At 40.0% G+C, this 26,432-nt stretch overlaps 1 protein-coding gene across 3 annotated transcripts in view; it reads right to left on the bottom strand.

Moving 5' to 3' along the window:
- Positions 1-26,432, bottom strand: part of SLC6A11 (solute carrier family 6 member 11) — a 109,602-nt gene that overhangs the window by 50,043 nt on the left and 33,127 nt on the right. For all 3 annotated transcript variants that reach the window (XM_075432752.1, XM_075432750.1, XM_075432751.1), the window contains exon 7: positions 5,972-6,106. In XM_075432752.1, the coding sequence (XP_075288867.1) occupies positions 5,972-6,106 (135 nt within the window). The remainder of the gene's footprint in view (positions 1-5,971; positions 6,107-26,432) is intronic.

Raw genomic sequence — 26,432 nt, 5'->3', positions numbered from 1 at the left:
AGGGTGACGGAGCCCTGGCCCAGGCTGCCCAGGGAGGTTGTGGAGTCTCCTTCTCTGGAGATATTCAAGACCTGGCTGGACAAGGTCCTCTGCAGCCTGCTCTGGGTGACCCTGCTTCGGCAGGGGTTGGGCTGGGGGATCCCCAGAGGTCCCTGTCAAGCCCTACAATTCTGTCAAAATCTCATTAATTTGTAATGATGGTGTGACCAGCAGACTTTAAGAATTAATTCTTTTTCAATTTTAAATTTAAAAAGTTTGGGTACAGGATTACTACTTAACAGCAACATGAGAGCCTCAGCAGCAACACTTTTTTCCGTTCATAGAAAGAACGGTTTGAAATTTAGTTTCCATACCAAATGAACAAAAACTGTTTGTTCAAAGACACATGTGTAAAGTGGGAGTTGTAGTTATATAGATGGTAAAAGAAGGGAAGAAACTGGTAGGAAAAAGCAAAGGAAATTCCATAGCTGTTAACAGAACTGCATGAACATGATGTGAACTGCGTATCTTCCTCCTCTCATTACTACTATTTTTTCCCAGTTAACTGTTTTTTTTTAAATGGCTGCATGAACTCTTATAACAGTCAGAACTCCAGTAAATTGCTGAAGGTATTACTAGATGTAGTGGTATTAAGAAGCTTTAAGATTTAGGACATGAGACCTGCCTCTGAACCCTTTCTCCAAATACTAGGCTTAACAACTAGGCTTACCACCCAGTACTGAATGTATCCTATGAAGCAAGTTTCTCATTAGACTGCAACTTTCTCACTTGTTACATTGCAAACAAATAAAACATTCCAAACAAACAAATAAAAACATCAAAAAAATTCTCCAGCAATTAGATCTCATTTCACTGCCAACATATGAAAATTCCTAGGTTTCAATTTTAAGGATCAGTATGCTTACAGAGAGATGGTACAGGTCTAAAATCCACTACTCGGGAATCCATACAATTTCCTTGATTTTCTGAGCATGAAACCACCCAAAAATGAAACCACAATTTCTTCTACATTTTTTTTTTTGAAAGAAAGAGCGCCCTAACTCTTCTGTTTAAATGCAACAGTTTCCTCCACTTTCAAAGCTAGGAGAGAATTTTTATTCTGCCTTTGAAAACATAGGCTTCATTCGGCCTCAGGGTGGCAATACAATTGTGATAGTTGCTTCCTTCCAAGGCTGCATGTAGTAAAATTGAATCAATTTGGGTTATTTCTTCTACCTCTAAGAAGAGAGTTCTTAGTAAAGAATTAGAGTGGCATTACTGCTGCAGCTCTCATCGCCAAAACAACTCTGCATTATCAAACACTGGAAACAGAAAGTTAAGGGAAGATAAATTCTCAAATACTTTTCCAGTTTGGATTTTCAGAAAAGAATTTAAAAAAATGTTATGCCTACACCCATACAGTATTCCCAAATGTCTCTCACATCTATGCATACTATAATTAGCCTAACTGGATAGCATTTGTTTACAGCTTTGGTGAGTAGCATCTTTATTAGAAGTATAATTTTATGTATACACTCAAACATATTAAGATGATGTTAGGGAATGAGTAAGTAGCTAGCAAAATAAACTCATGCTAACCTGAAAATTAAGGAGTATGTGATGAGAACTACAATTTTCAGGCAAAAAAAAAAATTAATGTGCATTTATTCTAAGTGACTTTACACAAAAACAAAAAAATGTTTTCCCTAAAACAGACACGCGACATACTAAAATGTTCTTTTTCTCTATAAACACACAGACCATGAAAATGTAGCCTAAGTGCCACAAGGAAAATGCAGGAAATAAGAAATTTTTGAGATAGAGGGTAATGTAAGGTAAAGAGTCTTCTTTCCACTGCAAGAATTATCTAGTGTAAGTTTTTTTTCAGGTTACATTGATGCTCACTGCTGTACATTCATGTTTTGGTACTTATATTCAAGAAGGAAGATCCAGTGAGCTACAAGCCAGTCAACCAAATTTCAGTGCCAGGGAAATTTATGGAAAAAGTCCTTCTGGATTCCATTTACAAACTGGGTCAAGTACCCATTGCAAAAGCACTCACAGAAAACACCTGGAACCTCTGCACTGTCAGGCTACCTAATAGTTGAACTCTCATAGCTGAGCTACTAGAGGCGAGTTGTAGAAATTCTTCTGTCATCAGAAATTTTATTGCCATTTCAACACTTTCCCACTGCAAATAAAAGATCAGAGAAATTTAAAATCAACCCTAAATGTGATGGCTCAGATTTTCCTGTACCTTCTATGTAACTTTCCTTGTCATTCATCTATCATGCTTAACATTCACATAAGAGTACCTCTAAGATAAAGTGCAACCTATATTCTTTCCACATAGAAATGTATTGTCATTTGAAATTCAGTTGCAAAACCCAGATTAATTAAATTTAAGATTTTGATAAGTGCCAACTCTTCAGACGAAAGTGCAATTCTGACTATGTTGACATGTTCACCCCTACAGATGCTATAAGGAATATCTTCATTAAAATGATACATATTTTTTAAATAAAAAAATGGTAACTCAGCCAGTTATCAGCATACAAGCACACAATAAAAGAGAAGGCTTTATTTTAATTTTCCTCCTCATTTTAAGAAGCCACTGCTACAGGAGGGTTTAAATTTACATGCATGTGTTTTCCAGATCATTACTCCTTGAGCTGTCCAACTGGTACGTCTGCTAGTCCCTAACCAATTTAACCTCTTCTGTGCACAATTATTTGTAAAATCCCACTATGACAAACTAAGTGTTTTCCCCAAAAAGGAGCAGTGAGTGCCACACACAAGCACAATTACATATTAAGTGACTTACATCTGTTCAGACACAACCAGAACCATACTGGGAGTCAGACTTGCACACAAAAACCATTAGCAATCCTATTAACTTTGTAAAACTTTTGTGTTGTTACAACTTGGGAAAGACTCCATATTTAAGATAAGGTACAAACAGCACCTGTATCTTCCAGATTGGGGTAGAGGGACATATTTCAAGCCAGTTTGAGCATGAAGGCTAGAGAGACCTTACTGTTGACGAAACAACACATTTTTGAAGCTTAAATATAGTACTCCACCATTATAATGAAAAGTGATTGGTATGAGCGCTCCCGATACACAGGACAAAAGATGGTATTTTCAGACCAAGAGGATTCAGTCTGCTGAAAAAATAGAATATAAAAATGAAATAGAGAACCCAGCACTTGAAAGCTAAGAGGAACTGAAAAACAGATGAATAGCTGCTTAGAAAGCTATAATGAACCATGGAATGCAAATTACACAAAGACAAATGATTTGAGAACTTCAAACTGAAGTGAGCCTTGAAGAGGAACTTAATTTATTTAATCCACAGTAAACATAGTTGGCACTGTGGTTCAATACCGCTCTCCTGGTACAGACACAGTAGCCTTCCTGGAACACCATTTAAACAGACCTCTAACTGAAGAGAAAAACAACTTCTGCTAGTACACATGCCTTATGCTTTGATATTGTGGAGCAAATCCAAACAAACATGAGTAAAGATGAAAACTGGAAGCACAAACATCAAGGTTACTTCAATTGTCCTATATTTGCTTCTTGGCAAAAAAAAATCCAGAACAAATTGAGAAAAGGATTATGGAATGGGTTTTTCTGATGCAAAAATTTGTGGGTTTGAACATTATTAACTTCTACATTTCCATAAAATGGAGAACGTCTATACATTTATCTTGTTGCCATTAAAAGTTGCAATAAAGCTGAATCAATTCCATCATACATTTTTTTTAAAAATAGAATTTGGCAGAACTCGTTTTATTAAGATTGAGAATCGAAACTTCTTTCGGTTCTTGAAATTCAACCAGAGATCCTGCTCATAACTCAGAAATCTTTCTTCAAAAATTGAATTGATTAGACTCAAAAAAATCTTTCAATTTCAATAAAGTAGTTTTTTACCAACACAAAAATAATTCTCTACAGCCATTTGCATCACACATACTACAGATATTACCTGTATTAGTGTTCACAATCTCTGTTATGGTCCACTCTACTACACCTTCTTCCCTGCAAAAAGGTGCTTAAAATACTAAGGCTGAAGTACGGCAATGTGTCAGTTAAAGTCTCGTTGAAACGGAGGAGACAGTCGGCTTGTTGAAGCAACCCATTAAACCTTCCCAAAAGACATTCTACTATCAGCGGGGCTATATGTGTGGGACAAACAGATACACGTCCACGTGCCTTTTCAGTGCTTTGTGCTTCACACACTGCTTAGACTAATACTATGTGCTTTGGAAATTGTCATGGCAACAATGTATTTCTTTACAAATGGAAACAGTACAGTAAATAGGCATATAAAAACCCCTTGTGGCCTGACAATAATGTTGCTTAAGCTTGCATGCCCTCCGTCAATGACAAACAGAAGCAAGGGTGTCAGTGGTATGTGAAAAATCCACACATGGGGTAAAATCGCGTTACCAGGCCTCTCACGCCACTGGGCAAGTGAAAGAATCAGTGTTCAGGCAGCAGGATTACCTCCTGTTCAACTAGGTCAGCAGGCTTTGCAGGTGGAGGAATCATCACGGTGTAGTAAAAGAAAAGAGTACTCAGTGAACGCTTTTTGTTAAGGCAGGGGGTAACTTTAGTTGTCAGAACTACACAGTGGGGTGAAACACTTGTTAAAACTGGACAAAAATAGACGCCTTCCATGTTCTCAGATAAGCACGTGACAGTCAAATTTCTTGTCTCTGCTAAAACGAGTTAAAACACATGGGGTTCACTTGAAGTTGGACTGGCCTGCTATAGTTACTACAGTCTGAGTTTATTATATGTTGCAAATAAGGGGGAGTGCGTTGAGAATCCTGTTGTTTTTCCCTGTTACTGTGACGATTTCTCAGGTGAACTGAGGCCACCTCTACGCAACCTAGTAAGCCATAGCACATCACCGCTGTTCTAGCACCGCGTCCACAACTCTTCTTTCACTTCCCATCTATGCTGACATAGAACAGTGGAAACACTGCCAAGTTCAAAAGTGGCAACACGATTAAATATTCATCTAAAATTTTCAATATTTTAAATGAATCTTTTTCTTTCTAGCTGGTTTCTTCTGTAGAAACATTACTTCTTTAAAGTGAACTTTACATGGGCCAGTCATTTCAGATGCTTAAAGGAAATAACCTGAAGGGTCACCTCTATTGTTTTTTGCAAAAAATTACACATTTTCCATAAGCAAATGTTAAACAAAAAATATGACAACACATTTTCAGTAAGCAGATTAAAAAAATTAATTTTGACAAATATTCCCAAACTTCCTTTCTATCTCCATCTCAGGATCCATTTAATATTGTAACAGCCTTAGGAGTCACACTGTATAAGGTCTCTTACGTTGCCAAAACAGCTAAGTAAAATGCTGTCTGCAGCCTGTCAGGTTTTGTAGAGCTTGTGTCATTTTCCCTCTTTGATATCAGACAAATATAATTACTGTTTTATTCCACTCATCTGTCACACTGAGAAAAAGTTAACTTAATCCACCATTTCCACGTTCAGCTCTACTCTGAAAACAATGAAAAAGAGTTTCGGTTTGAGTACTTCGTTCCTCCTTGGTTGCATACAGAGACTTCTGCTTTAAAGACAACAATCATCTGAACGATTAATCTCTCTACTAATCTTGACTGAGATTTAGATTTGGAATGAGCAAAGAACCGCAAAATGGATAAGTCTTCGTTAAATTTGTTCCCATTGAAACCAGTGGCAACGCTCTTGCCCTTCAGTGGCAGAAGCAGCAACTGCAACTGAACACTTCTGAAAATTCTGATTTATCAACCAAGATATGTTTCTACTAAAAGAATATCTTTGAACACACGTAAGCAGTGACGGGCTTTAAAGCCCTATCCATAATTCCATATCTTGAACAATGAACAACTCTCCAGCAATCACCTGCATGCAAACTTTAAAATCAAACAACTCTTACAGTTTTTCCCAGTCAGAGAGTAAAATAAATGGACCACGGACCTACCTGTGGGTCAGACAGCCGAGAAAGGTCAGGGTACAAGTAGAATTTTATCCCCTCAGAAGCGCCTGGTAACGTTACTCCACGAATCAGAAGGATCATCAACATGATATAGGGGAATGTAGCTGTTACGTACACAACCTAGCAAGAAGCAGCAAACATTAGAAAAAGATTTTCTTCCAAGTGCAATGAAACCACCTCATCTCCACATCCATTTTGCTATCAGATAAAAACCAAATCCTTTTCTGGAGGAAAAGTGCTTTTGATGCCCTTCTTTGTGCAGATGAATTTTTTCCTACGAACGTCCTCCCTTCTACACTATTTATGTGTTGTAGTAAAGGTCAATGCTGTTTTAGAGAGATGGGGAAGTTCTCGAAGTACATCATTTACTCTCTTTGTGAGAGGTGACCAGACACTCTACTGTAATACACCTGTACACTACACCACCTATTATTTCAAACACAGATACAGGGAAATTGACTCCTAATAGCAGGTAATAAATTACATTACATTACATATATTGTACAACAACATATGCAAGGAATTCTCAGTCACCTGGTAATTACTAAACTGTCAACTCCTAAGACTGCTTCGCCTGCATGTCTGTGTGTGAGGAATAAATATTTTCATCAAGCCTTAAAGGTTAAATGCTACATATGTCCCCTTGCCACTTGCTATAGTACCCTCATCTCACAGAGCACTTTCAGGCAAGATTTCTGAAATGCTCAAGACCCACAATTTCTGTTTTCACATATATATGGCCACATTTTTTTCAGAAATCAGTTTACTCTGTGCATGGGGAACAACTGAGCTTTTCTGGAAACCTCCAAGAAGCCATGTTTTCCAAAGGAAAAACTGAGTATAATTGATCCCATTTTACAAGCAGAAACCTGAGAGCAGTATTTAGCTATTCAAACTTGGAGATGGATTAAATGACAAATTCCAAGTCACTATAAGTATTTCCTTTAAATAATATACCTTAAGTCTCCATAATTCTCTATAGCCATTGCTGCCTGTGCAAAGTAGGTATAAAATATCCTAATATGCAATGATACTCTTCTACATCTGCCTTGCACAAGTCAAAAATACTTAAGCTGCAAGAATGAGGACAACCATTTGGTGAAAAACATAACCTCTGTAGGCCTCAAAAATACGTATTTTAAATTCAAAACTTCATTACCTGTCTCATGGCTATGTAAATTAAAGAGATACATCAGAGAATGCACCCATGAAAGGATTCTTAAATACATTTTCATGACTAATGATCTGAATTTTGATTTTCAGACCGTGCTGAGTATTTAACCCCAAACGTGAAGTGATCTCATGTGTGCTCAGCTGGTACACTCAGAAATGGAGGAACTTCAAATCACATGGCAGATCTTCGAACATGTCCAGTTGCCCACAACATCTTTAGATACTTCACTCGCACTGACGCTACCAGGAGGTAAACACCTGTGTATCTTTCAGGTGTCTTATCCCTTTTGAAAACACAAGCCATGATTTTGCTGGGAAATGGAGCCAACCATTATACTCCTGCAGGTCTCAGAAGCCTGAATTGATGAATTTATAAGTCAATAAAATGCAAAATGGAAAGCTTTATCCCAGTGCTTACATTTATTACCATTGACTATTAGTGGAAACATAAACAGATATGACGGGCTAAGTTCACATAGACCTTATCTCAAAGCGACTACTCTCCATGTTTAGGTTTCAAATAAAAATGGATCCTCAGTTAATGATAAGTTAAAAAGAAACACATTGAACGGATATGGTCCTGCTCCGAGTCTTATACTTGGTGGAAAGGACCGAGTAGCCAGCAAGTGATTTTCATGTTTCTGTATTTAATTCTTTGCCAGCTGTTTTTCTCTACTTTTTAAAATCAATAGTTGCTTTTATTAGAGGATAATCAGCAGACATATACATTTGATGACATGGAAGGTACTGCATGTGAAGATCTGTTATAACATTAAAAAATAATATTTCATTGCATCATGCTTCATTAACTATATTGCTCTGCAGCCTGCTGTCTTGTGCACCCTGCCACTGCCTTGAAACATTTTACATCAGTAGATCGCAATTTTGTAGAGGCAGATTCTTCCCAGGTTCCTTTGGGTGTATTTCTTCACTCAGCTCCACCAAGGAAAAGCTGAAACTGCTCATCCCCATGCCCAAGAGAGGCCAGGTAAAGGTACCCTTGTACAGTAGTCTGTATTCCCGCAGCAGCCATCCAGATTTGCAGGGCTTCACAATTTTCTGTTCGCTTTTCCGAACACCCTCCACAGCCCATCTGCATGTGTTAACATTACTGTAAGTACTCGAACCATGAGGATAGCTGTGCCTCAGCTTTAGAGGAACGACAATTCTCCTTCCTTTCTAGTTACCATGCAGAAAGAGGATATAAATAGAGCATAATCGGGTCAGTATTTCTGCCAACCAATACTAGTGCAGATATCCAAAACAAGAATGAAAGAGATACCAAGGAAGCATGTGTAGGAAACTTACGCCCTTTCTGAGCCAAGTGACACTGTCAACAATTTTTAGTGTTCGTGCCTATAGAGCTAACGAGGCTGCTAAAATTGCAGGCTTCTCTTGTACTGAACAGGTACGTGTATTGTGTCAGAGAGAGGAGGGAAGGCCACCGCTTGTAGGTGGTGTTTGAGTCTCCCAATGTGTTGAGCCACTTCACTCCATTGCATCCAGTGCATTCGTTGCTCATTTTATGGTGCTTCTCGAAAGCTCGAGGGGTGAGGGAGGATGGGACATTTTAGAAATCAAATGCCATTATTAGTATCATCATCACATCTGTAAGCATTAAAAGTTTCCTGAATTGTTTTCTTTTCTTTCAACACATCAAACCTCTCTGAATATAAATGTGAACACAACTGTTTCTAATTACACTGCATCCTGTTTTAATTGACTTTAATTGCTTGGTATGTTAATTTGCATTCCAATGCTCCAAATGCTTTTTTTAAACCCTTGTCAGAGCAATGCCAATGTTTAGGCAGTTGGAAACAAAACACAAATTTCTGCCACGCTAGTTTTTGCACCAAGTTCTCCTACTACAATATAATAGAAAGATAAATTTACAAAGATGTTTAGACACACAAATAAGTGGAAAGGCACCTACTGGGAGATCAAACAGCTCTTAAGCAGACTTAGGTGCTTAACGGAAAGTACAGTAGGACCAAAGATCCTGAGAACAGATATTTCATTGACTGCCATGAACTTTAACTTACTTCCAATACTTTGATACATAAGTACCAAGTACAGGAACTTTAAATACCAAAACCTTAAGAGACTTAGATGTCTGTACCACTCAAGGTTAGTTATAAAGATGTCTATTGAATGATTTCATGAGTAAGGCACCATAAAGATTTTGAGAACTGAACCAGCTGCCAGTTTGCATCCTTTCATACCTGAGAATCTTTAAAGCGCAAATATGGTGCATTGGTTCAAATATGGCTACTGCGACTGTTGAAATTCTTGTCCTAAATAAAAGGTGCTTTTCTGAATATTCTGGCAAGATCATGGCACAGAGGTTCAAGTGAAGGTGACTTGGCTTGTGAGAAAATGTAGAAGAAACACCTGATGAACCTGTCCAGAATAAGGAAAAAGCCCTCTATGTAACAAACTGAGCCACACACCCACAGAAATCTAAAAGCCTAGAAGCAGATTTCTCTGGCTACAGCTACTAGAGAAGATACCAGCCTGATGTTCACGCACTACCTCACAGCAGCTTCTTAGCAGGGTCAATCATGAATAGCAAGTAGTGAACTTACATTCCCAGCAAAAGCCAAGCAAAGGATTAAACTGAACGAGAATTCAATTAACAAGATATCACTTTCTGAGGCAGGAAGTTGAGGGCATTCTTTCCTGCAAGCCACGATGCTCAAACCTGTTTGCACTACAAAGAACCAATTTCATTTTATAAATGGAATAAAAGTGATTAATTTCACTTGATGCTTCACAGAATTACTGGCTTGCTAAGCCCCTTCCCCTAAAGTCCTCTCTTGCTCCATTAGGCTATAAACACAAGTAGTATCAATGCAACAATTGCCAGCAATTTGCCTGAACTGCGTATTAGAAGAGTTATATGGAAAATAAGTCCTGATCCCATGCCCTGCTCACCTTATCTTTCATTCAATGTTTTCAGCCTAGTGGCTAACCATTTACCCTGTTTATTTAGCAGATGCTGCGACCACAGAAAACTACACTGACACCACCAACTTCCTTTGTTAAGAGCAGACTGCTGAGCAAGCTCCAGATCTCAGTGACGTACAAGGTTTGTCTACACAGGACAAATGTAAGAACATTATTAACTCACTGCAGTATACTCCTGCATGGAGAAACAGCTTGGGAATCCTAATTTCACTGCCCGAGTGATATGACAAGGAAAAGAGTAATTTTCATCCCGCTTTACACTGTTGATGCAGAAGGTCATGTTAATACAATTATAGAAACATAATTATCTTACCCCTGTCTGGCAGCACTGTCTTTGTGGAGACATCTAGGTATTAACAATTTGTGCATGATTTCCATCAAAATTTAAAAAAAGAGCTCTACATGCCACAGTTAACCCAGCCATCCTGGCTCTACTACCATTTTTCAGTTTCACAAATTCTAGCTTCCTAGATGTTAACAGCAGATGACAACCCTATAAAAGATTTTCAACCACCATGGTGTACTGTGAAATTTTCCATACAGCGTTGTTTGAAAAAGAGTCTTTTGCTGATCTGACACCATAGCATCTATGAACATACAAATGGCAACTGCCAAGAAATATTATCAACATTAATTGGATTTACAAGAAGAATAGTATACAGCAGTATAAAGGAATGACAGCTGTTTCACAAGTTTTTATACAGCACATCAAAAGGGGGTGGGGGGGAGTTTCTAGATCTGCCTACATTTTAAAGCTAAAATTTCACATGCAGAAAAAGAAACTAAACCAAAAACTCAACAAAATACCAGATGAGTGGATTTGTGTAGTGTATGATAGGGAGGGTGGGTGGAGGGGAGACGAATCAGCAAAATGGTTGATTTTTCTATTTTCTCTGTGTGTTTTATAGATATATTCAGCATCATCTGCTGTTTGTCTTGTTTGTATATCCACAGAGGGAAATTTGCTCCAGAATAATCTTATGAACCACCCTTAAGAAGATTGCTTATAAACTGCAGAATTTCTTCTAAGCTACTACTGAACCACATGTGAGTGCATTTTCACTTGGAGTAGAAAGCAGTTCAAAGACCAACAGGTAAGAAAATTTAATGAGATTTGAGAGCTGAGAAATAAGTACAAAAGAAGAAAAATTCACTGGGAACGCAAGATGAGCTAGGAAATAGGGGCCAGGAGAGGATACTTAATGAAGGTATGCAAGAACCTTGTTCAATGCACAGCGATCACAGGAAGCAGAGGATTCTACATGACACAGTAACAGCAGAAGGGAACAAACACTTGTAATACCACATCACACTGAGGTCATTGGCTGGGACACAGAAAAATCTCGATCTAGCACAGCTGTGCACGCTGTCATTTTTATCCATGTGGTGGTGAAGGCAATAAATAAATAAGTAAATAAATAAAAGCCTGAGTCAAGCTGAAACAGTTTCCTTTACAAAGAAATGAAAACTCAACTGCAAAATTCATTTTGAGACAACACAAAAAAACCTTATATTCTATTCCATTTTGGTTTGGCATTCGTTTTACTGAATGGGTAGGAGAGATCTCTCAGCCGAAAAATGCTTTAACAAGCCAAAGTTATTATTTATAAGCTTCATCTCAATATTAAAAAAATGAGTGAAAAGTGTTTGTTTCCCTTTTTTTTTCCCAGCAAGAATTATTCTTTACATTGGGTCTGACTTTATGAACTTTTCAGCACTTCCCAAATTCCATTTCACTAACATATTCCGTGTTCAAAAAACTGCCTACCTGTCGTCAAAAATTCCAAACGAAAGGGAAGAAAAACACAGTGAAAGTTTTGACTCAGTGCTGAGGACCCTAGAGCTCTAATAGCCTCTTACCAGGCCATCCCAGGAATACAGCTAAAACTGGTAAGCAAAGACAAAGTACTGAAGGCAGGCAACATCCATGCACTGCAGCAGTGCACATTCCCGGCTGAAGCGAGCAAACAACTCACTTAGATGATGAGCTATTTCTCCCCATAAATATTCCTTAAGTGGCATCAAGGTTTCTAAATACGTGTTACTTAAAATTATTTCCCAGCTAGTTACCAGAGCTGGTTTTGTTTCCAGATTGCCCAGGACCACCGAAATCAAGATCTGCCTTACTTCTGCTAAAATTGCTCCTCAAGCTTGCTGGTTATTTTAGTGGGGTCTATAGGTCTCCTATGTAATCAAAAAAATGTGCAGCCTAGATCAAATGCAAAGCTAGATTTCCATGTATCTGTGTACAAATTCCCTAAATTAACAGATATTGCTATCCCAAAGCATTTGTTAGACTACCATGAGAAACCAAATGGAAATGGTCACAAATACGGCCCGAGAGATTTCCACACAAGTGTCTTGGAACATAGCTGTATCTACACTGCAGAAGCAGTGCACTTCACACCGCACCCCCAGCAACATCCCAACTCCTTGGTTATCCCAACTTCTCAACTCGGCATTTTAATACAATGAGAGGGTGCGCAGCTCCCCAGATCTCCTTCAGAAAGGAACCTCACTATGTGAGAAGTCAGTTTCAGTGATTCTGCAGAGACTGCCCAATCCCTACAACTGGAAAATACAGACCAAGAACTGCTTCTTGGAACAGAATTTCCCCTCTGTGCAGACATAATCAGTAAAGCCCAATCATGGGGAGCAGAACACACAGAAGTGCACATATAACATGCAGAAGCAGTTAGTTCTACTGTATTATTTAAGTCAATTATGTGAGCACCTACATTTAAGCATCCTCAGAGGAGTTATGCTGATACAAAAAGTAAAGGTTGCAACAATTTTAAACACTGACATGCCTAAGAGCGTGCTACCCATTTGTTAGAAAGTGTGCTGTCACATTGTTAGCACACTGCCAATGCAAAAATTCCAACCATTGTAAGAACAGTGTGCCCAGAAGGATCCTGCGAAGCAAGGGGAGATCTATCGTGTGTTTCTCAAATGCAGAAAGTTGCAGAAAACCTTTAGAAAAATGAGCACTACAATTTGGCAAGCAGATACAGCTCTACTAGAGTAAATACAAAAGAAACAATCTGATGATAAAATCAGGGTATTATTGTCCCTAGTACCTACAGGGCGTGGTGGGGGGGGGTTTGTTTTGTTTAGTTTTTGTTTTGGGTGGGTTTTTTTACCCTGAAGAGGCTATTGATTTAAAAATCTTTATTTTATCTCCACCGTAAATTGGCCAGCCTTGAATGATCCAGAAGAGCAAATGGAATAACAGTATCCTACAACTACGAATATCTGAAAGAATAACATCAATTTACTGCTTTTGTTAACACTCCAGTGCACAAAGCAGAAGACCTGCCTGTGGTTGTGGGCAGGAAGAGGAGGAGTGACGGGGAGGAAGCATACTTCAGCATCTTGGCTAAGCTCATTACTGCAAGCGAAAGTGTTTATGTAGAGCTCCCATCAAGCAGGGAATTTGCAGAGCCACAAATATCTCAAAATCAAAGACTGCTATTTAATCAAGTAAAAGTGAACTTCAAAAAAAAAAAATCAATCAGGAAGAATTTTAAATATAAATTAGGACTAATTAATCAACTGAGGGTTTTTTTCATTTTGAAAAGGTCTTTAAAAAGTTCAGGGTTTTATAAATCAAAGCTGTTCCTTTTCAGAACCTTCCAGGATTTTCAGACTTCTGAATGCCATCTAGTTTGCCATTATACACAACAAGCCAGATATCGATACTAGTTAAATATATGCACAGAAACCTGAATTTTGCCTAAAAAGCATTTAATATGGGATGACTTTTCATAATATAGGACAATCCTATTTCTACGAAAATAATTTACAGCGGGTCAAATTTATTCCTTACTAGTACTTGAATTTCCAGTTTTGTTACTGACTTTACACAGGTAGAAATGGGGGACTGATTAGGCACTAAATGAATTTGATTTCTTAGCTACCCTAGACATGCCTTTCAGCTCTCACTGAAGGCACCAGTCAGTAGGTTCTGGCATTCTAAAAATGTTTAACCCATAAAGCAGATAAAGATGCAAGGGTCAGAACAGGACAAAATATGATTTTCCTGTCATAAAAAAATTGCGAAGATCTTGAATCTGCACTGGAATGAACTCAAAATTTTTGGCCAACTCATTCCTCCAATCCAGAGGACAGTAAAGGTTTCTTTTCCCTGTGACTGTTTGCTGGAGAACATGAAACTGGGTTTTCCAGATGACTGTTGTCCTCATGTAATCACTAGCTGCTCTGAAGAATGACTAATTTCAGTGAACCAACATTGTCCAATGAACTAGAGCTTGATAAAAACATTCCTTATCATCTCCAGCTTAGACTGCTTGCTTGTCCCACTTGATTTTCCCCACTTGCCTTAAAAAAAGAAAACCTCAAACAAAGAAAGAACCAACACACACACCTCTACCCTCGAATAAGCGCTGTCCCTAAGGAAAAAAGAGGACTGATTGCAGTCTGGAAAGTGGACACAATGCTACCTACCAAAAGGATTAGTAGGTGAGGTTTCCTAGCTAGAACTCCTCCTTTTTCAAGTAGTCACAAAAGATAAAAGATGGCAGTCAGTAAAGCTCAATATAGCAACCAGACTATACTATCTGCACAAGGCCTTGACTGGGAAGGAGGTAAGAAGCTAATCAGGCACTGTAGCCAGCATCTGAGAAGTCATCGAATAAACGCATTACTACATTAGATATTTTAAATAATTGCATATATTAAAACCATGAAACATCAATACAATAGGAATTTGGAATTTCCCCAGAACTTTGCATCAGTCCAGTCACACATAAGCCTTTTTTTTTTTTTTTTTTGATATGTAGTCTCTCAGTCTTCGAAGTACTCAAGCAGATATGTGAGTGGCCATCTCTAAATGATTCATCAATCCATTCTGCAAACTGTTTTCTGAGAGTACCATAGCACTATTTAATTTTGGGCAGTAAATGCTGGGAAATGTGTGATTTGTAAGCAAGCAGGCAAAAAAGACCTCCCTATAGCACACTCATACATCTTCCCTCTTTTGCTGAATTTTGTAATCATGAAACTGTTTCGTGTACTGAACCAGATGACATATAAAGGTCCCTTCCAACTGAAAACATTCTATGATTCTGTGACTCTATTGGGAGGTTCAGGACATTTCTAGGATAATAAAGAGCTTATCATTTATTACTGGAAAAGGCGTGTGTTTGTCTACCCACAGGATGACAGACAATCTTCTGTCATCCACTGAGGAATATAGGCCTTTATCACCATGGTGACAGCCAAGAGATATAGTCACCATAAAGCATTTGCAATACTACTTGTGTGTTAAGTATAATAATCATAACATATATAATAAGTAGCCTTACCACCTAACCTAACAAGTATCCTTATCCTCCAGACTCTAATTCTCCACGTTTCCATTCCCTATGAATATTACATCTATTATAATGTGGTTAGTCATACTTTTATTTTACTTCAAGGCTGGAACTTCCCTACTAAACAGCCTCTAAATCTAGCCCCTAAACCACCTCAAGGTCGACCTATAGGACACTGATCTGACACAGTGCGTTGCAATTCAATTGTGTTTTTGAGCTGAGTTGCAGTCTGAGAAGAGGAGGTGACATGACGCAGAGGAAAAATGAGCAAGTTCCACAATAAGACACTGGGCTGGAAGACAGTGTGACTTAAGAGTATGTTACTGCCACAGATGTATTTTTCTGTCTTCGGCAAACGCTTTCATCTCTCTGCTCTCCCTTCAGTTCAACAGAGATCTTTGGCTGTCTGTTATGTGGATGTAAAGGCAAGCTCTTTGGGGAACAGAGGCATCCCACAGCGTTCATCCAAGACTCGACAGACTAAGATTTTGACCTCAGTAAGGCACTCCAGGAACAAGTAACATACAAACCAAATCAGAAAAACACAGACCTGAAATACCGTTAGTGATCTCAGATAGCAATGAACACATTTTATACCCACAGGAAATAACTCAAAGAAGTTATTACAGTTAATTCTTGGTGTCAGAATGTTATAGCAGTGCCCTACACTTTCTAAATATGACACAATCAAGAATATACAGGATTTTTTCTTTTTCTTTTTTAACCACACAGATTTTTCATTTGCCCAGCAGCAGAAGTGAATAGCAGGTGCATGGCAGCCAACTTGCTGCTCCGGGATGTGTTTTAGCTACCAACATAGCACCAGCAGCTGCCTGAAGCTGCCTTTGTTGCTCATGTAGCAATTTATTTCACTAAGCTTTCCAATTCTTAAGACTGAGTTTGGATTCACTCCATGTTAGTTGACACCAGGGTGGTATACAGCATTAAAGTTTATAAATCTCACAAGAACAGCCTTGTAAACAAAAATTCTACTACAAAGACACCTTTACATTGTAGATAAAGCCAAAAATCTGGCCTATACTGACGGCAGAACCTAAAGAGACTGCCTTCCAACTGGCAGGAATTTGATACAATACTAACCTTTGCATACAGTGCCATGGAGATGGTTACCTATAAACTGCTTTGTAAATTGCTAAGAATGAGCCAATCTGAAAGCTATATAGATTAGCACTAGCTGAGGACAAACTGCCTGTGTGAAAACACGGGATTTTAGCTATTCTGCTTCAGCTGAAGAAATATGAAATTGAAGCATCATTAAGAGTCAGTCCTATAAATGGACACCAACTCTCATGTTTCTGTATTGAAGTCGAGGGATCAAGGAGATACCTTGTATGCTCTTGCCGATGAAAAGGTGCAAGTAATATTCCAAATGCATAAACTAAGATCTGACAAAAGCAGTATCTATAGCAGTTTCTGTACACACATAAAGAGATTAGGACATGGGCAACCGCACAAACGTTTTTGCGAAACATAGCTTCATAAAACCTCAGCAGTTGATACAAGCAGTGTGTCATGTACCTGAAGGAATAATGTTTTAGCCCTGACATCCATGCATGAACAATGATACCAGTAAAACAAACAACTTATATTTTGGCTCCTGTTTGATGTTCTTCTGTATGGTATTGCTCACATTATTTTTTGGGGTGTGGGATATGACAGCTGGTAAGGAAGGGCAGGTTCTGTGAAAGGAGCAATGAAGTATGAGGAGGTCATATAGGAACAAATGACTGAAATATTGCATTTCTAAAGTCTTTTCTTATTAGGCCAGTGTATATATTTTTGATAATGTGTTAAAAGTGCCTGGTAGCCTCAATGGAAAAAATAAACCAGTATGTGTTACCTTTAGCCAATCAATACATTTCTCCTACAAAGATGCCTCAATATTCATCTGTGCCTTTTGGCTTCACCTTTAAATTTTCAGCAAATGTCACTGCATTATCACTGTAAGTATCACAGCTGGCCTTCCACCCTCTGCCCCACCAGCTTTTTCATACATTAAGTTAACAGACCAGATGACTTCTCTGCCCAAAAACTCTCACATCTGCACGTTGCCCTGCGCTGCCCTTCAGTACACTGACACACACTTTTTACTGGCTTGGGCTGTGGACCAGGGCTTAGATCCAGTCTAAGTAAGTATTCATACAGAAGCGAATCTCTGCTGTTAAGGTCCAGCTGGGAAGGAATGAAATCATGAATATACGATTCTGATTTAAGTTTACTATTTCATACTTTCCCCAGCTGCCAAACAGAAGTTTGGGAAAACCACTGAGAGGGGCAAAAAAAATCTCCTTTTTTAACAAATCCGAGGTGTCCTTAAACGCTCAGTGCACAGGAGAGTGAAAAAAAATATCGCAGTAGCTGTTTTAAAACCTCACACAGAGGAGGCGGATAGCAGGAACTCTGCATGCATCTCATGAATGTTCTACTTTCCCCCTTTGAATACAGAGATCAGTCTTGGACAGAGTGTTAAAGCCTTGCCATGAAGGGCTATTCTTTGCTGTTACTTTAGGCTAAAACAAAAGACACTTCAGGAGATACAATCATTGCTGCCTAGTTCCTTTTCCTGAGCTCCTACAATGGGCCCCAGTTCTTTTTTTTTTTTTTTTCCTCTTTCCACACATCTTTCTTCTTTATTTTTTTCTTCTGTCCTTTTACTCTTTCTTTCTGCCTCATTGAATCCATTAAATCCTTTATATAGCCTGCTATTGAGAAATAAATTTTCTTTGGAACTAGTGACTGAGTCTTAACTGCTGGCAAGCAAGGCTTAACTCCTGATGGAAGGGCAGAGAAAGTGATGGGTAAAAGGTATGAACGCCCATCTCTGAATGTGGGTTCTTCAAGCATGCTGGACACCTTGCAGTGTCTTGCTGGTAACCAGCTCAAGAAAAAGGAACATCCTAATCCTAGGAGTTTTTCCACCCATTTCATGCATTAGCCTTGACACACCAAGTTATCTTTGTGCTCCTATTTTCAACCAGACCAATACACTCTTTTCAATTATTTTCCTTCATTTAGGTCCATATAGCGGTCCTTTTTGCACAATTGTAAATTATTAAGGCACTCTGACATCAACAGAGATGAGCTGCTATGGAAGAGATGTAAGAGGTGTAAAACTGGGTCCTCTCTCAATTAATATAAAATTACCCACAGTCAGAAATATAAGCACTATTGAGGTCTGCCAGTAGTGTGGTAAACTATTTCAAAGACACTAAAGCCAGATTCCAACTGGGTACACTGTTGTTTACCCCAGAACAAGCACAGACCTGCATGCAGGCTGAAAAACCTACCACTCTGGGATGATAAACCAGGCCTTACACAGGTGCACAATGCAAGAGAAGCAAGGGAGCTACAGAGGGGCTGATCAGAGACCTCTCTGAGGACAGAGAAAGAAGATCAACCCATGGCCCTCTCTAGCAGAAGAAAAGAGGTCTGCATACAAACCTCTTGAACCAGGCCAAATGCAGGGTCCTGCACCTTGGCTGGGGCAAGAAACGATATCAATACAGGCTGAGGGATGAAGGGATTGAGAGCAGCCCTGCAGAGAAGGAACTGGGGGTACTAGTGGATGAAGAGCTGGACATGAGACATCAATATGCGCTCGCAGGCCAAAAAGCCAAACGTGCCCTGGGCTACATCAAGAGAAGCGTGGGCAGCAGGGTGAGGGAGGCGATTCTGCCACTCTGCCCCGCTCTGGTGAGACCCCCCCAGAAGTCCTGTGTCCAGCTCTGGAGCCCTCAGCACAAGAACGACCTGGAGCTGTTGGAGCGGGGCCAGAGGAGGCCACAAAAATGATTCAAGGGCTGCAGCACCTCTCCTGTGAGGGAAGGCTGAGAAGCTGGGACTGTTCAGCTGGGAGAAGGGAAGGCTGCGGGGAGACCTGTGGCAGCCTTCCAGTAACTGAAGGGGCCTACAAGAAAGCTGGGGACAAACTTTTTAGCAGGACCTGTAGCGATAGGACAAGTGCTATTGGTTTTAAACTATACCAGGGTAGATTTAGACTAGATACAAGGAAGAAATTCTTTACTATGAGGGTGGTGAGGCACTGGCACAGGTTGCCCAGAGGAGTGGTAGATGCCCCCTCCCTGGAAACACTCAAGGTCAGGTTGGACGGGGCTCTGAGCAACCTGACTGAGTTGAAGATGTCCCTGGTCATTGCAGGGGGGTTAGACTAGATGGCCTTTAAAGGAACCTTCCAACTCACGCTATTCTGTGATTTAAACAGGTCAGTTTAAAGGAGTATACGCAGGCTAGCACACAAGCCAGTGGCCCTCCCTGACTTTACTGTGGTGGGAAGCTCTGTGGGGTCAGTCTTTTGCCATGGGGATACATTCTAACAGCGACGGCCTTGGCACATGATCTGCAAAATCTAAGGCTTGGAAAAAAAGGGAAAAGCTTTCAAACCTTGAAGTTCTGAATAGCTGCCACATACAATTGAAAAACAACTCAACTATCTGAGAACCGTAAAAATCATTCACAAAATATAAAGAAGTATGGAGCTGGGTGGGAGGTCATAGGGGGAGTTGATAAATTATTTACTATTAGTATGCCCTCGGTTGTCTCCAGCCTGGGTAATGAAGTCATCCGGGGAGATGAACAGTGAAACATCCATAAATCATCCTATACTTCCAAGCACTGCAAATCCAGGTGGAGGAGGGACCAAAACAGAGGTAAGGGGGGAATTAGAGAGTTGAATTAGAGAGTTGAATAGTGAGAGATGACACTACACCCAGCCAGCCAGAGCCTGACAGCTTACATTTTGCATTTTAAGCTGTTTACACAAATTGTGGGGGTTTCCTCAACAGAAAAATGAAAAATAAAATTTAGCCAATATCTAAGTACAGTTGCAGCCTCATTTTTTTTTTCTAGCAATGCATAGCAAGGAGTTTGATTTGTTGGAATAAATCCTCAACAACTCAGATGTCTATTTTGTATTGAACTGTTCAGGCCTATCAGAATTGCAGCCTGGGACAGCAGGTCTTTGGAAGCACTATAGAGTGAAAAAGACAGGGCCCCACACCTTTAGTTAAACCTTGCTAAAATGTAGATGCTAATTAAGTATATTTTAGCATATATCATTGGCCATCTTCTTTATTCATTATAAATGGTCTTACAGTTTTCAGTGATTGTTTCCGGCCTATCACGTTCACAGATCAACAACAATGTCAAAACTACTTACTAAGCCATTCTTCTCTTATTGTTAATAGGTCTATGTCACTATGCCCTGGTCAAATAGGCTGTACCTTACTGTTTTCTCTTATCTCTGGGCTTTCAACACATAGAATATAGACTTCCATAACATTTCTTGACAATTTACACTTAAACAGCCCTTGACTGCATTCAGCTCAGCAAATCAAACTGATCAGTGGAACTAATTAAGAAGTAAGGAACAGTGCAGCATTGGAAAGGACAACAGCCATGCAGTTACAAAATTAATTTCACAAAGTCCCACTTAAGACCCTTATATTGATCACGGCCATAAAATGCACTTGGCTGCCTTTACGAGACTCTTGTCTAAGCTCTGCACGTAAAGCTTCAATAAAATACTGAAACCAGGAAAAATCTAGGAGTCTATAGAATCTAACCAAGTTTGCCAAAGACAACACTTAGAGTGAGACAGGCTCCCATCAGAACCATTTAGCAGAAAAGAACTATGGAGAACATTACAGATTAAGATACTACGCACATACACAGATAACACATAAAATCACAAATTATGCCATCACTTACACATACTCAACCCAATATCCTGCATACTTGCGGTAAGTAAAACAGTACTGCTGCCCCTTCGAGAAAAGAAAGTTCTCTGCTTTGCTAAGGTGTTTATCACTTTTCCAGTGATGTCATGGCAGAAAGTGAAATACTTGAATGAATAATGAAAGTGACAAGTAAAAAAATTAAGAGTGCTTCATACTTTCATGTTTATGTACAATAACTGCATCACCAAGAAAGCTTGCAAGGTCATTTATAATAGCTTACAGTGATGAACTACAAATTATTTTCTTAACCAAACAGTATCCTTTTTAGAAATGCAATGGATAATAGGATTGTTTCATAAGACACTTGATACCTGTGAAAGAGTTGATGCTTTCTGCATATTCCTGTGTCAAGTCAGGACAACACTCCTCACCTTACCTTTCAGCATCACCCTCTATTTTCATTAGCCTCTCCTTCTGTTGTAATTTTAAAGTATACGAAATGGAGAGACAGCATAAAGTTAACACACTCTAAGATCAGAAGTCAGAATCAGACAGAATAATATTTAGTGATTACTGAAGCCCATCTCTGATACATAAATTAGTTCAGGATAATCTGAAGAATGGACTCTCACGAGCTTTGTCCCTCTGAAACAATGTGAGAAGGATTTCTCATCACATATCAGCCAGTGGCTAATAAAGAAGTACAAAACAGTGTGGGAGAACTATGTGGGTTTGGCTCTGGCAAAAGAATAGAAGTATAGTCTTTATGATACTAGTAAGAACTCATTCAAAAAGACCCTAAAAATATATGAGACTTGGTCTTAGTGGTTGTACAAGCAGTGTGATATTCTAACACTAAATAACATGAAAATCTTGGAGGTACACAACAATATTGTTTTAACACTTCATATCAGAAAACGCTGACTTTTTGTTGAGTCATAAATTGACAAAACCTACAATTTTACAACAGACATTAATACATTTTTTGTTTACTAAAGGTTTCACAGACCAAAAGCAATTTTCCTCCAACTAGCTAGATGTGTTTTTTTCAAATTAGTGTTACCTAGATAAAATATATCAGAAATAATTACAACTTATTGGTGTTCTCCAAATTTTGTTATGGAAAGGTTTCAGAGAGCCAGTCAGAATGCACTGTAAATTGGAATGCAGTTTAGTATTTTGTAAGGAACGTAAGTTTTTTTTCTCTTGCCTGCTTTAGTAACCAAGCCATTATTTAATAACATATCCTATTGCCATAGAATACATGGCAAAGCAAAGAAAATGGTTTGGGGTACAAATTCATATGTCAATAATATACGTTACGAATATTCTGTAAGATGGAAGCTGTCCTGTTGGCGACGTTTATCTATAATATCCTTTGGCAGACCTGCTGAAGTCTTCAGCAGACTTTGCATTAGGTCCAACTCTTTGCAATAAGACACAAAGGGTCTTCACTTGATTTTCCAAGAAACGCGAAAGATATTGCATATAGACAAGGGCAGCTTATGGCATTTATTACACATCAAATACTCACTGCGCCTAAACCAGCCTTTGGATCCAAATCTATTAGACATTATTGTATTAGTTTCCCTTTTACAAGGAATTTCACTTTTCTCTTTGTGGCTTGGTTTCAAACATAACATATCATACTTCAAAATGCAAAGCTGGTGGTGTGGTAACATGTTGTAGTATCCATACTTGAAACTGATAGTAAGACTGTGAGTTGCTTTTTAACACTTTGGATTCAACCTTTCCTCATCTACAGAGTGGGCAGAAGTAGTGCTCTTCTACACAGCACAGAGAACAGAAGCACATCATGCAATGATATTACAGAGACATGAGCAAGTTTGATCAGCTGTCCCATGGCTGCGTGACATACTGTGTGCTGATTAGGGGCCGCTCCCATTCATGAATAGGCCAGGGATGCTGACTAGGAAAGAAAGATTCAAGAAGAAAAAAAAAAATCCACCTATTAGATTATTAATATAGAAGTATTTTCAAGTCTGCTGCTAGAAAGCTATGACCTGATTGCCATTACTGAAACTTGGTGGCATGAATCCCATGACTGGAGTGTGGCTATCGACGGCTATAGGCTGTTCAGAAGAGACAGGCAAGGAAAGAGGGGTGGAGGCATTGCCCTCTACATTAAGAAATCAATACAGTGTGAAGATCTGTCCCTGAAGAATAGCCACAAGCACGTCGAAAGCTTACGTGTAAGAATCAGAGATGGAGGCAACAAAAGGAGCCTTGTGGCTGGTGACTACTACAGGCTGCTGGATCAAGGGGTGGCTACTGACGCAGCCTTCTTCCTCCAGCTCCAGGAAGCTTTGTGCTCAGTCTCTCATGCTACTGGGGGACTTCAGCCATCCTGAAATCTGCTGGAAAAGTAGCATGGCGAGCTGTACGCCATCTAGGAGATTCCTAGAACGCATTGAGAATAACTTTTTAAGCCAGGTAATAGACAGCTCTACCCGAGGGGATGCAATACTGGACTTGATGGCCACCAATGCAAGTGAGCTCATCAGTGATGTCAAGATTGGAGGCAGCCTGGGCTGCAGTGATGATGCACTGGTGGAGTTCACAGTCCTGAGGGATATGGGAAAGGCAAGGAGTATAGTCAGGACCCTAAATTTTAGGAAAGCAAACTTCCAGCTCTTCAAGGAGTTAGTCAGTAGGACCCCCTGGCAAATGGTCCTTGGGGATGGAGAAGCAGAACAGAGCTGGCAGATCTTTAAGGACACTTTCCATAGGGTGCAAGAGCTCTCAGTCCCCAGGCGTAAGAAATCAGGCAAGAAAGGAAAAAGTCAAGACATGCTGGTCCAACTAAAGAGCAAGTGGGAACCGCACAGGCAGGGGAAGCAGGGACAGACATCCTGGGAAAAGTACAGGGACGCTGCCTGAATTTGTAGGGAGGGGGTCAGGAAGGCCAAGGCACAGCTGGAGCTGAATTTGGCAAGGGATGCAAAGAACAGTAAGAAAGGCTTCTACAGGTATGTCAACCAGAAAAGGAAGGTTAAAGAAAGCGTACCCAACCCCGTGAACAAGAATGGCAATCTCGTATCAACAGACAAGGAAAAGGCTGAGGAACTCAACAGCTTTTTTTGCCTCAGTCTTCACTGGCAACCTCTCTCCTCACCCCTCCCGAGCTGATGGACCACACAATGAGGAACAGAGGGGTAAAGCCCCTCCCACTGTAAGAGAAGATGGGGTTCATGACCACCTGAGGAACATGAACATTCATAAGTCTACGGGACTTGATGAGATGCATCCCAGAGTCCTGAGGGAATTGGCTGATGTAGTTGCCAAGCCATTCTCCATGATATTTGAAAAGTCGTGGCAGTCAGGGGAAGCCCCTGGTGACTGGAAAAAGGGAAATATTGCACCCATTTTTCAAAAGAGTAGAAAGAAGGACTCTGGGAACTACCAACCTGTCAGCCTCACCTCTGTGCCTGGGAAGATCATGGAACAGATCCTCCCAGAAGCCATGCTAAGGCACATGGAGGACAGGGAGGCGATTCGAGACAGCCAGCATGGCTTCACCAAGGGCAAGTCCTGCCTGACCAACCTAGTGGCTTTCTATGATAGAGTGACTAGATCTGTGGACAAGGGAAAAGCAACGGATATCATCTGTCTGGAGTTTCGCAGGGCGTTTGACATGGTCCTCCACAACATCCTTCTCTCTAAATTGGGGAGACACAGATTTGAAGGGTGGACTGTTTGGTAGATAAGGAATTGGTTGGAAGGTTGCAGCCAGAGGGTAGTGGTCAATCGCTTGATGTCCAAATGGACACCGGTGACAAGTGGTGTCCCTCAGGGGTCTGTACTGGGACCAGTGCTGTTTAATATTTTCATCAATGACATAGCAAGATCTAGTGCACTCTCAGCAAGTCTGCGGATGACACCAAGCTGAGTGGTGCAGCAGACACACCAGAAGGACAGGATGCCATCCAGAGGGACCTGGACAAGCTAGAGAGGTGGGCCTGTGTGAACCTCATGAGATTGTACAAGGCCAAGTACAAGATGCTGCACCTGGGTCAGGGCAACCCCTGACATTAATCCAGGCTGGGGGATGAAGCGATTGAAAGCAGCCCTGCAGAGAAGGACTTGGGGGTAGTGGTGGATGAAAAGCTGGACATTAGCTACTGATGTGCGTTTGCAGCACAAAGCCAACCATATCCTGAGCTGCATTAAAAGCAGCGTGGCCAGCAGGTTGAGGGAGGGGATTCTGCCCCTCTACTCCGCTCTGGTGAGACCCCCCCAGGATTCTGGAAGGTAGATTTAGACTGGATATAAGGAAGAAATTTTTTACAGTAAGAGTGGAGAAACCCTGGCACAGGTTGCCCAGAGAAGTAGTGTAGGCCCCATCCCTGGAAACACTCCAGGCCAGGTTGGACGGGGCTCTGAGCAACCTGATCCAGTTGATGTCCCTGCTCCCTGGAGGGGGTTTGGGCTAGATGGCCTCTAAAGGTTCCTTCCAACCCAAAGCATTGTATGATTCTAAGTAATTTTGTGTGCAAGAATAATTGCAGGCACTCAAACCCATGCTACATAGTAATACAGATGATACAGAAATGTGTTTTAGTCAGGAGCGGACGACAGACATATAACAAGCTAAGAAAAAAAATAGATAATCTATTAACAAAATTAAATATTGGAATGAACCTAAATGTAGGAAAAAAAGGAATTTAATAAATGACTCATATGACAAGGACAATTAAGCATTGGAATAGGTTGTCCCAAGACATGTGAAATCTCTGTCCTTGGAGGTTTTTAAGATGCAGCCAGTCAAAGCACTTGGAAAACTGCTCCAAGTTCAGTGTTGACCCTTATTGACCAAGAGGCTGGACAAGAGACTTCCCAAGATCCCTTCCAACCTGAACAGTTTTGTGATTCTATAAATCTATGCACATGACAGGATTCCAAACTAACAATATCAATGCCAGACAGGGATGTGTTGATGCATTCAAAAAGTAAGCAAGATGCTTGAACAGAAAAGGAACAGACTGATGAGTAAGAGACTACCATAAAGCTTTTATATAACTCTAAGTCTACCAGCCTCCTCACTCCAAAAGGAATTGTGCAGCAGTTACTACAAGTAATGGGGCACTATGAGCTCAGAGGAGTGATCACTATCTAAAGAAACTCCCACCCTCTCACTAATAAAAAGAGAAAGAAAAAGTGAAACTATTAGGATTACTTCCTTCAGCCAGCAATTTAGAAAAAATAGATTAGGAACTTCTGGTGTCCCTTTCT

Source organism: Opisthocomus hoazin, chromosome 11 (genome assembly GCF_030867145.1).
Source record: "Opisthocomus hoazin isolate bOpiHoa1 chromosome 11, bOpiHoa1.hap1, whole genome shotgun sequence".
NCBI classification, from domain to species: Eukaryota; Metazoa; Chordata; class Aves; order Opisthocomiformes; family Opisthocomidae; genus Opisthocomus; species Opisthocomus hoazin.
This window is presented reverse-complemented; position numbering and strand designations above follow the sequence as displayed.